This window comes from Pseudorca crassidens, chromosome 3 (assembly GCF_039906515.1).
Source record: "Pseudorca crassidens isolate mPseCra1 chromosome 3, mPseCra1.hap1, whole genome shotgun sequence".
Classification (NCBI taxonomy): domain Eukaryota; kingdom Metazoa; phylum Chordata; class Mammalia; order Artiodactyla; family Delphinidae; genus Pseudorca; species Pseudorca crassidens.
The window spans coordinates 89,394,667-89,407,768 of NC_090298.1; the positions used below are offsets into that span (position 1 = coordinate 89,394,667).

At 35.1% G+C, this 13,102-nt stretch overlaps 1 protein-coding gene across 1 annotated transcript in view; it reads right to left on the reverse strand.

Moving 5' to 3' along the window:
- The window catches only part of PJA2 (praja ring finger ubiquitin ligase 2), a 78,916-nt gene that overhangs the window by 25,952 nt on the left and 39,862 nt on the right, over positions 1 to 13,102 (reverse strand). Inside the window, exon 5 of the mRNA XM_067731401.1 lies at positions 10,212 to 10,397. Within this exon, the coding sequence (XP_067587502.1) occupies positions 10,212 to 10,397 (186 nt within the window). The remainder of the gene's footprint in view (positions 1 to 10,211; positions 10,398 to 13,102) is intronic.

Below are 13,102 nucleotides of genomic sequence, written 5' to 3' on the forward strand. Positions count from 1 at the left end.
TTTAATTTCAGATCCTAAACTACACTTCAGAATAACACATTTATAAGATTTAGTCTCGTAAAATTAGAGAAATTAGCATAACAAAATGTGCTTATTTTGTTAAATTTTTAATGTCTAATACATAAAGATAGTAGATGCTTTATTTTCATGCATAATAATTAGGTCCAATGAAAAATTAAGCCTCAAATGGTTTTAAAATACAAAATCAAACTAAAAATTCCTAAGCAGCACATCTCTCTTCACACCTTTATGAGAGTACTTGCCACATTGTACTGTAACTCTTCTGGTGACTCATTTGTCTTCTCCTAGACTGGGAACTTCTCAAGGGCATGTAATGTTGTCTCTCATCATTGTAGCCTCACTTCCTGTAACAAGTGCTTGACACATCATAGGTACTCTCTCTCTCTCTGTGTTGCAAATGTAATAATAAATCCTTGAAAAATAATCTTTTAAAAGTCGAATAATTTAGAGATTAAGCCCAGAATAGTCCTTGGAAATGTCTGTTATTTCTAAATACATTTCTGTTTCCTATTATACAGCCATCAAAATGACTCTGTGGGCTTCCCTGGTGGCGCAGTGGTTGAGAGTCCACCTGCCGATGCAGGGGACACGGGTTCGTGCCCCGGTCTGGGAAGATCCCACATGCCGCGGAGCGGCTGGGGCCATGAGCCATGGTCGCTGAGCCTGCGCGTCCGGAGCCTGTGCTCCGCAACGGGAGAGGCCACAACAGTGAGAGGCCCGCGTACCGCAAAAAAAAGAAAAAAAAAATGACTCTGTTACTCTGTACTTCAGATACATAACATAAAACTCAAATACATTGGTGAAAATGATTCAGCATAAGAAATAAACATTAATTTATGAGTTTTTTTTAATTCAAAGAAGGAAACTAAAATAAGAATTCTGAATCAATAAACAAAAATGTCATTAATACTCTTTTACTATATAAACAATTCTTGGCTACATATTTTGCTTAAACATTTGATTGTCTTTCACGACTCATTATATAACACAGTTACAGAAACAGAAAATAAGTGCTGTGTAGCATATGCTTTCAACATGTTACATAAAGTTCATTCACCATTTAACACAAAACTTATCAGGCTAGAAGAGTAGCCATGTGCTGGGCCAGAGTTGGCTTGAAACTGTAACAAAAGGAATTTTGATCTTAAAAAAAAAAAAGAGAGATTCTGAATAATAGGGTCAAAAGTATCTTTCATTTTGTGTAGCTAACAAGAGAAACATGGGAATGTAAGTATATAATGTATATAATGTATACATTATATACATTATACATATACATATACACACATTATATACATTATACATATATACATGTATATAATGTAAGTTTAGATGCTTAAAAAATCTTGAAAACATTTCAGCAATCTCTGTTTTCTTCCTCCCTATATATATACACATATGCCCATACCACACACACACAATAAGTAACACATTCACAAAAATTTAGACCTCCAAGGCCCTTTCTTCATTTTGGTAATTCAAAAATCAACAAAATGTCATTACAATGTTACACAGTAATTTATGAGACTTCAAAAGACATATTATTTAATCATACCTCCAAATGGTCAAGTCTAAAAAAGTAACCCAGTAGATGGAAGATGCAGAAGCCCTACTGCCACTACTACCAACGTCACAAGTATTTCACCTGGGAAGGGAAATTGCCAATCTGTTCTTTCCTTTTGAGCAATTTCAGCACAGTTTGGAGGAAATGAATGCTGCTGCTGTAACAGGAAGCCAAAAATGCCCCATCAGGTATCTGCACAACCTACCTCCAGTGAAAATCCTAGAAGACCACCCACATGATATTCTCTTAATTACAGGCCATACTGCTACTTCAAAGCTTCAGATAAATAGACTGTTGCTCCCTTTATGATTTATGCTTCATGATTAAAGATCTCTATTTTTCAATAACAGAAACTAAATTTAATAACATTACTGGAATAGCAATATTAAAAGTATTAAGATATACCAATAAACTAATACTATTGGGTATCTTAAAGAAATTTTCATTAAAAAGTTTTAAAATATGTTATTATATAATCATGCATCGTAGAATTTCTGAAAGGCAGACAAATCAAATTAAATCCCTGAAAACACTAACTACTCTGATTTTACAAATCTGAGTGGCTTCCTTTAGCTAATAAAATCAGCAATTTGAGTATCCATTAAAAACAGCACAGAATATTAAATCTTCAGGTTAATACCAACATTTTAAAGTAATATAGCTATATTATAAGAAATTTATTTTATAAAATTCTGGACAGCATAATAAACATTCCTAGTTAAATGGTATTTAACTAACCGGTTTTCATTTTATAACAAGACACACATACATTTAAGTACTTGCTAAGCTTTAGATATAAGCTCATTTTTAATAATACTAATTGTATAGCAAATGTTTAAGATTTCTAATCCCTATCGTGGAGGTAAAGGACAGAAGAAAGTAAATGAAATTTGACTTAAGAGTCAAAAAAGCCTAAAGGGAATTACAGCTTACAAAATCAAGGGTACCCTGTTGCAAATCCTTTGCATGGATTCCACGGCATCCAGTTGCTAAGATGGATTCCCAACACTTAATTTGAAGAATTGTTTCTTTAGTCTAATATATTTAGCATTGATTAATAGAAAAATTTTATTATTAAATTTTTACTAAAAAATGTTAAGAGTATTTACATTAAAAGTTTGTAAAGTCACCAGAACAGCTGGAAAAGCCTAAAGAAAAATACAAAAGTGTGATGTCTCTAATTTAACTTTAAATTCAAAAACATAAATCTCAAATGGACACTTAATACTGTCCAGCAATTACTAAGTGTCTACCTAGTAAGTCTGTTGCCTGGTTCTCTGAAAGCCCATTTCCCACCTTTTTCTTCTTAAATGTCACCTTCCTATCCTCCCCATCTCTCAACATCTAGTAACAATGAGAATACTGAAGTCACTTGAGACTCATCTTTTCTTCCCAGCAGCAAATCTACAGACTCACCTACACTTGTACCTACCTGTTACCTTTCCACTAGTTACAATGGAGGAGTCTCTGCTCCTATAGACCCTCTCCCTGAGCTCTGGATCCCTTTTCATCTTATCTTCTCAAGAACTTCACTTTATCTTTGCTATAATTATCAGTTAATTACTTTCTTCTTGAACATTCTACAAGCAAACAATCATGCTTTTAGGTTTTTAGGGGTGAGAACAACACTTTTCTAGGCCCAAAATCCACCTGTAATCCCTTCCCTTTAGTAAAGAATTGGGTATCTCCATTTTCTCACCTTCAATTCCCTTTATTTTTTAATTTCTTTTTTTTCAAATGCAAAATATATACAATCTATTGTAGTTATAAAGCATATTATACTGAACATTCATAAACCCACCACTTAAGCCAGGAACTAGAATATTACCACTGACTAGCATATACCTTGTTTTCTACACTTTTCCTATCCCCTTGGCCTGACCACAGAGCAAAGTACTATCTTGTTGATGCTGTTGTCATTCCACTGCATTTTTCTTTTTTTAAATATTTATTTATTTATTCATTTTTTTGGGCTGTGTTGGGTCTTGGTTGCAGCACACCAGATATTTTGTTGTGGCACATGGGCTCTCTAGTTGTGGTGTGCATGCCACATGGCATGCAGGATCCTAGTTCCCCAACCAGGGATTGAACCGGCGTCCCCTGCATTGCAAGGAGGATTCTTAACCACTGGACCACCAGGGAAGTCCCTTTATTGCTTTTTTTTAAAATTTTAAAAAATATTTATTATTATTATTTTTTAAATTTTTGGCTGCGTTGGGTCTTCGTTGCTGTGCACGCGGGCTTTCTCTAGTTGCAGCGAGCAGGGGCCACTCTTCATTGCGGTGCACGGGCTTCTCATTGTGGTGGCTTCTCTTGTTGCGGAGCAGGGGCTTCAGGCGTGCGGGCCTCAACAGTTGTGGCACGCAGGCTCAGTAGTTGTGGCTCGCTGGCTCTAGAGCGCAGGCTCAGCAGTTGCAGCGCATGGGCCCAGCTGCTCCACGGCTCGTGGGATCCTCTTGGACCAGGGATTGAACCCGTGTCCCCTGCATTGGCAGGCGGATTCTTAACTACTGTGCCACCAGGGAAGCCCCAACTCCATTGCTTTTTGAAAGATGTTTTCACTATTTTTGCATACTTAAACAAGATATTTACTACTGCTTGTTTTTAAGCTTTATGAAATAGGTATCATACACATTTTCCCAGGAATAGTTGTTCTCACTCAATATTCTATCTTTAAGGTTCATCCATGCTTTTGCATGTAGCTGTGGCTCATTCATTACCATTGCTAGGTAATATTCCATGTACGAATATGCCACTAATTTTTCTCTTATTAATTAATACTTGGGTAATATCCACCTCAACCAGCAGTGTGTAAGAACTGATTTATATCCTCCAAAACACCTGACATTGTCATATTTCTTAATATTTGCTAATCCGATGGGTGGGTAAAAGATGATACCTCCTTGTAATCTTAATGTACACTCCCCTGATTACTAATGATCTAAGTAAGCATCTTCTGATATTTTTATTCACCATTAATATTTCTTCTTCATTGAATTACCTGCTCAATGTTTTGGTGATTTTGCAATCAGACTGTCAGTTTTTCTTACTGATGTCTAGGAGTTCTTTTTTTTTTTTGCGGTACGCGGGCCTCTCACTGTTGTGGCCTCTCCTGTTGTGGAGCACAGGCTCTGGACGCGCAGGCTCAGAGGCCATGGCTCACGGGCCCAGCTGCTCCACGGCATGTGGGATCTTCCCGGACGGGGGCACGAACCCGCGTCCCCTGCATCGGCAGGCGGACTCTCAACAACTGCGCCACCAGGGAAGCCCTAGGAGTTCTTTACACATTCTGCACATTAAGACTTTATACTATAAATATATTTTCCTAGTTTGGTTCTTTCCTTTTCGGTGTCTCTTCCTTTACATCTTCTTTTATTTTTCTGCCTTTTATTATTCTCCCATCTTGCCATGCTAATACTTCCCCCCCAATGGCTACAGAAATGGTGCAACTTGTCTTGCTCCTGATCTTAAGGGGGAATTTTTTTTTAATGCTTCCTTATTGAAATGATTTCTATTTTTTTTTAGACAGTTTTTATGAGGGCAAGGAAATTCTGTTCTGATCTTAGTTTCTGAATTTTTATCATAAGGAGGCACTGAACATTACTAAGTGATTTTTTTTTCCCTTGCATCTACAGAATTTATCATATGAATTTTCTCCTGTATTTTGCTAACGATTTGGTGATGACATTTACAGGTATTCAATGTGAAACTACTTCTGCATATCTGGAATAAACTCAGATTGGTAACTGAGTTTTATCTGTTAAAAAAATACACTTACAAATTCAGATTTCCAATAATTCTGTTTAAGATTTTGATGTGTATTTTAATGAACGAAATGGGTTTATAATTTCCTTCACAAACTCTTTTGGTATTAGGGTTATATTGGCCTTATTTGAATGACTTGGAGAAATAGTTCTTTTTCCATTCTCTCGAAGGGTAGTGTGATATGATCCTTGAAAGTTTAGTTTAAGAGAATTCAGCTCTAAAATCACCTGGATCAGTTGTTTTCTCCATGGGAAGATTTTAAACCACTGATTATGTATCTGTAATAGTTATCATATTATTTAGGTTTCCTATTTCTTCTTGAGTGACTTTTGGTGAATTCTATTTTTCTAGGAATTTGTCAACTTCTTCTAAGTTTTCAAATTTACTGGTATAAAGTTCATAGTACTCTTTTTTAAAAGTCTATACAAACTTTATTGTGTTTGCAGCTGTGTCCACTTTTGTATTTCAGTATTATTTATTTGTGTCATCTTTATTTTCCTGTTCATTATCAAGTAGAATGTCTCTTTTTCTTAATCTTTTCAAAGTATCAGCTTCTGATTTCTTTGATTCTATCGCAACTGTTTTCTGATTTATTGAATTTTGTTCTTATCTTCCCTAATTCTAATTCTTATCTCCTTAGTTTCTTTGTTGATTCTAATATTCCTTTTCTGTTTTTTAAGTTAAATGCATAGCTACTCCACTTTCAGCTTTTGTTCTTTTCTAACATAAGCATTTATAAAGATAAATTTCCCTTTAAATATCAATTTCATTGCAATTCCACAGATTTTGATTGGTAGTATTTCCATTATCATTGAGTTGGTGAGCATTTTAAACTTCTAGTATGATTTCTTCTTTGTCCTACTGCTTTTTTTTTTTTTTGTGGTACGCGGGCCTCTCACTGTTGTGGCCTCTCCCGTTGCAGAGCACAGGCTCCGGACGCGCAGGCTCGGCGGCCATGGCTCACGGGCCCAGCTGCTCCGCGGCATGTGGGATCTTCCCGGACCGGGGCACGAACCCGTGTCCCCTGCATCGGCAGGCGGACTCTCAACCACTGTGCCACCAGGGAAGCCCTGTCCTACTGCTTTTTTAAAAGGATGGATAATTTAAAATGCATGGAGGGTTTTATATAAAGTATATTTATATATTAAGAATTTATATTTGTATTATTTATTTCTAAATTAATTGCACTGTGGTCAGAGAAAATGGTCTCTAGGACATTGATTCTTCGAAATGTGTTAACCTGTACTTTGCAGTCTAGCACATGTTCAGTTTTTGTGTGTTTGTGTATTCCACAGCATGCAGTGTTCATTAAAGCAAGCTTAAGTAAGTTGTTCAAATCTGCAATTAATTTTTTATATCCATGAATTATTAATTGAGAAAGGTATTTAAAAATTTTCTAATATGACAGAAAATCTGTCAATATTCTCTAGTTTGGTTAAATTTTGATGTATATATTTTAAGTCTGTCCATTCAAGTTTAAAACTGCTACATTTTACTAGTAAATTGGACTTACTACATAGTGACCTCCACTCTCCCCATTAATGCTTTCTCTGTCTTTAAGTCTAAATTGCTAATGTTAGTATAATTAGTCCATTTTCTTTTAGTTAGTGTTTCCCTGAAATATCATTTTCTCCCCTTTTACTTTCAATCTTTCTGTATATTAATGCTTTAAGTGTGTCTTTTGTAAACAGCATTTAACTTTAAAAGAATCCAACTGATTTGAAGCTTTTCTTTCACAAGCAGAGAGTAAGCAATTTATGTTTATTACAGGACTTTTTCTTACATCCTGCTTTTTCATCTTTATTTTTCTTCCCTTTTTTATGCTTTTTCTTCCTTTTTTTTAACTGTTATTTGGATTGACTTTAAATGTTATTTTTCCATGTCTTAAACTCCTTTTTTCCTCTTCTACTGGTTTCCAATACATATACTCTGTATTTATTCTTGTAGTTGTTACCCTTGAAATTTTACCATACAAATTTAACATGTCAACAGTTAACTTTCAGACCTCTCCCAAACTATACACTTCAACTCTGATCTTTCCCCATCAACTGAAATACTACTGCTGTCCAGCATTTTAGTTCTGTCCCCCCTCACCACTTGACTTCTATTTTTTTTTAATCAAACTACCGGTTTTATTACTGTAGGATATCAATGCAAGTAGCTGATGATTTTCAAATGTGTTTCTGTTTATACATATACCTGTACATCTACCTACAATTCAGGATACTTTCCTTAAACTTGCAGGTTAAATATCCAAATGCCTCCTGCCATCTACAATGCATGTCTCACTGGCATTTAAAATTTCAAAAAGGAGTTCCTACTTCCCAGTCCTCTCCTCAGGCTTCCTCATCTCAGTCAACAACATTAACATCTACCCAATGTTCCAACCAAAAAACCTAGGCAAAACTGACTGATTTCTCCCTCATCTCACACCCAATCCTTCCTAATACTTATAACTCAAAAATATTCTGAAACCTCTTCACCTTTTTAAATTCTCACTACCATCCCCTCACAGCCTAATCCACTCTCATCCTCTTTTTTACTTTAGTCCCTTTCCAATTCGATCTCCACAAAGCTGTTAGAGTGATCCTTTAAAAATGTGTGTCAAATCAGTTAATTCCTCACTTAAAATCTCACTGCTCTCTGAATAAATTCCAGATGCTACATGTCCTGCATAGTCTGGTTCCTGCCAACTTCATCTCATATTACTATTCTTTCCACTCATCTGCTTCAGCCCCACTACCGTCTTACATGCCAAGCCCTTTCCTTTTCAGTACCTCTGCTCTCATCTTTCTTTTTGCCTAGAAAGCTCTCCTTCAACTAACTGCTAGTTCTCATCTTTTAGAGCTCAGCTCAAAAGTCAATTCCTAAGAGAAGTCCTCCCTGATCACTCTAATTAATGTAAGCCTCTGTCAGTTACTTTATCACATTAGTGTTTTATTCCCTTCACAGTAATTATCAGTTTGTAATTTATCATATTTGTATCTTGTTTATTACCTGCCTCTCCCACCATAATGTAAACCTCATGGGAGAATCTTATTTGTCTTGTTCACTGATATAATCCCAGGATCCAGTATCATGCTTGGCACATACTATATGCTCAATAAATATCTGTTGCATGAATAGTTACTATCACAAATTACATATGAAAAAATTAATAAAACTTAGTAAACTAACTAATAGTGATTAGAGATGATCAAACATAAAGTTAGGAAGAGGAAAAAAATGCCACCTCAACCTACCACTATCAAAACCAATTATGTTCTTACATTTCTTTCTTTACAAATTTTCTAATATGCTTTATCTCCAGAGTTTCTTACAGAAGTAATCTCAAACTGGAAATTTATACTTTTTGAAAAGTAAAAATTGTAATGTCCAAGTTGAAATAGGTTTTTCCTAAGAAAACATATTTACCAAAATAGTTCCCTTGAGAGACTAAATTAGAACCAATTATTATAGAAAAAAATTTAATTATCAAAGAAATACTCCCTCACAACAAAACACCAAGCCTAGAAGGTTTCACAAGCAAATACTAACAGTCTTTAAAGGAATAAATAGCTATTTAAACACCAAAAGATATACACACACACACTCACACAAATATATATATATATTTGTGTATATATATATATATATATACACACACACACACACACACAAATATATAAATAAATAAAATTGCTCATGATCATTAGGCCAAAAGTAAAAAATCATTATATCATTTCCATTGGTGCTAACAAGACTTTAATAAAATTCAACGAACATTCCTGCCAGAAACCTATAAAATACAAACAGGGTAAAATTTCCTTAGTGTGATTGGGATTGACATATATACACTAATATGTATAAAACAGATAACTAATGAGAACCTGCTGTATAGCATAGGGAACTCTACTCAATGCTCTGTGGTGACCTAAATGGGAAGAAAATCCAGAAAAAGAGGGGATATATGTATACATATAGCTGATTCACTTTGCTGTACAGCAGAAACTAACACAACATTGTAAAGCAACGATACCCCAATTTAAAAAAAAATTTTTTTAAATTTCCTTGGTGTGATTTAAGACAAAAAAATTGTGTATGTGTGTGTGTACATGTATGAAATCAACCTAAAACCCCAAATCATTCTTACTAGGGAAATACTAGTGGAGCAAGGGCTGGTAAACTATGGCCTACAGGTTATTTCCAGCTTGCCAATTTTATAAATACAATTTTGTTGGAAGACAGTTACACCCATTCATTACATATTGTCTATGGCTACTTTTACACTATAACAGTAGAACTGAGGAGCTCCAACAGAGACTGACACACAAAGCTGGAAATATTTACTATTTGGCCCTTTGTAATATAAATTTGACAAGCCCTGCACTAGAGCATTCCCATTAAAGTTAGGAAAAGACAAAGATATATATCATCAACCACTAATTTCTGGAGATATCCAATGCAATTAGAGAGAAATATTATAACTTCAACTTTTCCTACTGCCTGCATTTCCATGAAAAAATCACTGATTTCCCTCTGAGGGCTTCCCTCCTCCCTTGCTATTATCTTCACTGAATAGCAATGGCAGCTCTGATTCACTCATACCTGACTTACCAAAATGATCTTTTAAATGTCCAACATTTCTTCAATAAAGCAAAATGGAAACACATACTGTATCTAAGACAAGACACTGTAATTACCGGTATTTTCAATTTAATTGTTCTTTGGAAAACACCGAAGGCATAACAAAATTCAGCAGGATCTACTGATCCTACATAGGGCTTGTAAATGCAATTAATAGCATATCCAACATCTGAATGTGATGTATAACACTCTTGTGCAGTATGCATAAAAATAACAAATCTTACTGTTAACATACCCTTCCTGAAGAGATAATTCTTGGTTTTCCTCTTCGGGACCACTGCTATCACTTTGTAGTTCAGGTTCATTCTCATCTTTTCCTGGCAGAGTCTCCCAGCTTTCATCACTTGAGGACTGATCTTTTTCCGTACCAGAAAATCGATGAGGCAAAGAGGCAGACCATTCTCCATCACTGCATTCTGAACTGCAAATTTAGAACAGAAATATACTGTCATTACAAGTGCATTTATCATTTGGAGTGTTAACCAGGCATCATGGTAGAGAGTGGAGTACTGATGCTCTACATGTTTCATCAGGTGCCAATTAAATTTTAACATATTTTAAAAATAAATACAGGGCTTCCCTGGTGGCGCAGTGGTTGAGAGTCCGCCTGCCGATGCAGGGGACACGGGTTCGTACCCCGGTCCGGGAGGATCCCACATGCTGCAGAGCGGCTGGGCCCGTGAGCCATGGCCGCTGAGCCTGCACGTCCAGAGCCTGTGCTCCGCAACGGGAGAGGCCACAACAGTGAGAGGCCCGCATACCGCAAAAAAAAATAAAAATAAATAAAAAAATAAATAAATACAGAGATAAATATTCAGCAGAATGTAACTTTTTCAAATGAACATAGCATATGGCAAGTTATGAAATTATCAATTTATTATTTTCTTCATTAACTTTAACTAATTCTGTGGTGCTTAGACACAGGTTCTTTATATTTTAGACATACTTCTACACAAAATTTTCAGTAATTTATTCGATAATGCCAGGTTAAATGCTATCTGGAATAAATAATAGAGTTATTACTCACCTGACTTAAAACAACTTTCTAATTACATACTGACAACTGATATTATATCCTCTATGAATATATTTTCACTATTACCATGTTTTAAAAGCTTACTTTTTTCTTCCTTTTACAAAAAACACTTGACAATGGAGAGAGATTCAATTCATAAAAAGCAGCACTGACAAATCTTTACTGAAGTCCTTTGGTAAGACTGTGAACACAAAATAAATTTCAACTCAAGAGAATATTTTGATAAGGAATGAAAAAGTGTGATAAAAGGGTTAATAAAAAATCTCCGAAGAATTATTTTTAGATAGTATACGTATTTAACTTTGGTTAATTTGGTCACATTCAACAACTCGCAAAGCATCAGACATCTTATACTACCAGAAGCTAAAATACTACTTAACAGTGTTGAAAATAAATCTTAAATGCTTTTTCTAACCATATCAACCATTCCGGTCAAGAATTCTCTTAAAGATATTACCCTTTGTGCACTGACTTTTAAGAAACCCAAAAATAACAAAATTTAATCTACTTTTTTGAAAGGAAGTGATAATTGGTATTGTCTCCTTCTACAGGCAGATAAACCCAAGATGCAATTAACGAAGAGCAGCATTAATCTGAGCTCTGAGAAGTTAGCAGAAGTAAAAAAAAAATAAAATCAACTTCCAGTTTTCAGGGCCCAAACATCCTGGAGAAGAAATAGAACAGAGCCCGGGCATAGCAAATAAAAGGTGTTCCTTCACTGGGTATGAGCCAAAACTGCTTATATTCTGTAAAATTTTCTGTGACCCAAAGAATAATCTAAGATCAAGTAAATCATTTCCAGACTTGTATCAGTGTCAAAATCTAACACAGAAAATAGTTTTAAAGGAGCTTACTGAGCTAACTTCCCTTGACTATGAAGCTTCTCAAATTCACAGCTAAATTACCAACTCCAGTTTTGAAATGTTTTTAAGAAGTAGGGTTGGATTTCTAGATTAATTTCTGGCAATTTTTAACATCTACTTAAAAGTGAATTTCATTTTTTAAACATTTCTCTCAGAGATTGATCCTGTCCAGAAAGATAACATATGAAACTTCTGAACTTTTCTGAATTAATGAAATAACTGATGGAATATCTCCAAATTTCAATAGAAAAAAGAATGTCTATGATAAGCAGTCAACATATTTAAGAAGCTTATGTCAAGGACTGGCAAACTATAGCCTTTTAGCCAAATCTGGCCCTGCTGCCTGCTTTGTTTGTTTGTTTTATGGTATGTGAGCTAAAAATGTTTTTTTTTTTTACCTATTTATATTGGATTTTGCCTCTTAGTTTAAAAAACCTAAAATATTTACTATCTGGCCCCTTAAGAAAGTTTGCAGACCCCTGGCCTACATCATTATTACTCATTACACATAACACTCACCTCGAAGTAGATAACTTTAAATCTATATCCCCAGCCCTGATCACCATACTAAGCTTTTATAACCACTAACTGCCCACCAAACATTTTTAGATTTTCAGCCTCCTTTTAAAAATTTTTATAACAAAATTCATCTGCCATATAAGTCCCTTTCTTGATTTTCTATCTAATGGTATTATCCTGCCCTTAAGCTGGAAACCACATATCTTTGACTCTTCACAAACTCCCCACTTTTAAGTCCTTTTTTACCTTCCATTCTTTCTGTTCAATGGCTCTTATGTCCTAGCTCCTTTTTCTCCATTTCCCCTAACAAACCTTGGTTCAAGTGCTTTTCTCCAAACCTAGACTGAGACAATCAATTATTAACTGGTGTCCCTAAACTTAATCCCAAATCCCTCAACTCAAAGAACGCATTCTGAATATTCCTATCACTTCTATTTATATCAAACAGTACATTTCTAACATTACTCCAAAAATTTTCAACAGTTCCTCTCTACTAAAGCTGCATTTCATAAACTTAAGCCATTTGCCTACAGTCCTCACAATTTTTGCTACAGTTGTACATTAACACTGTGTCTTAAGGTACAGCAGTTGAGAACACAGGTTCTGGAGTCAGCTGGCCTGGATTTGAATGCACCAGTTATTAGCTGTGAAAAAGTTACTTAACCTCTCTGTACCTTTATTGCCTCACCTATCAGGTAAATATAATAG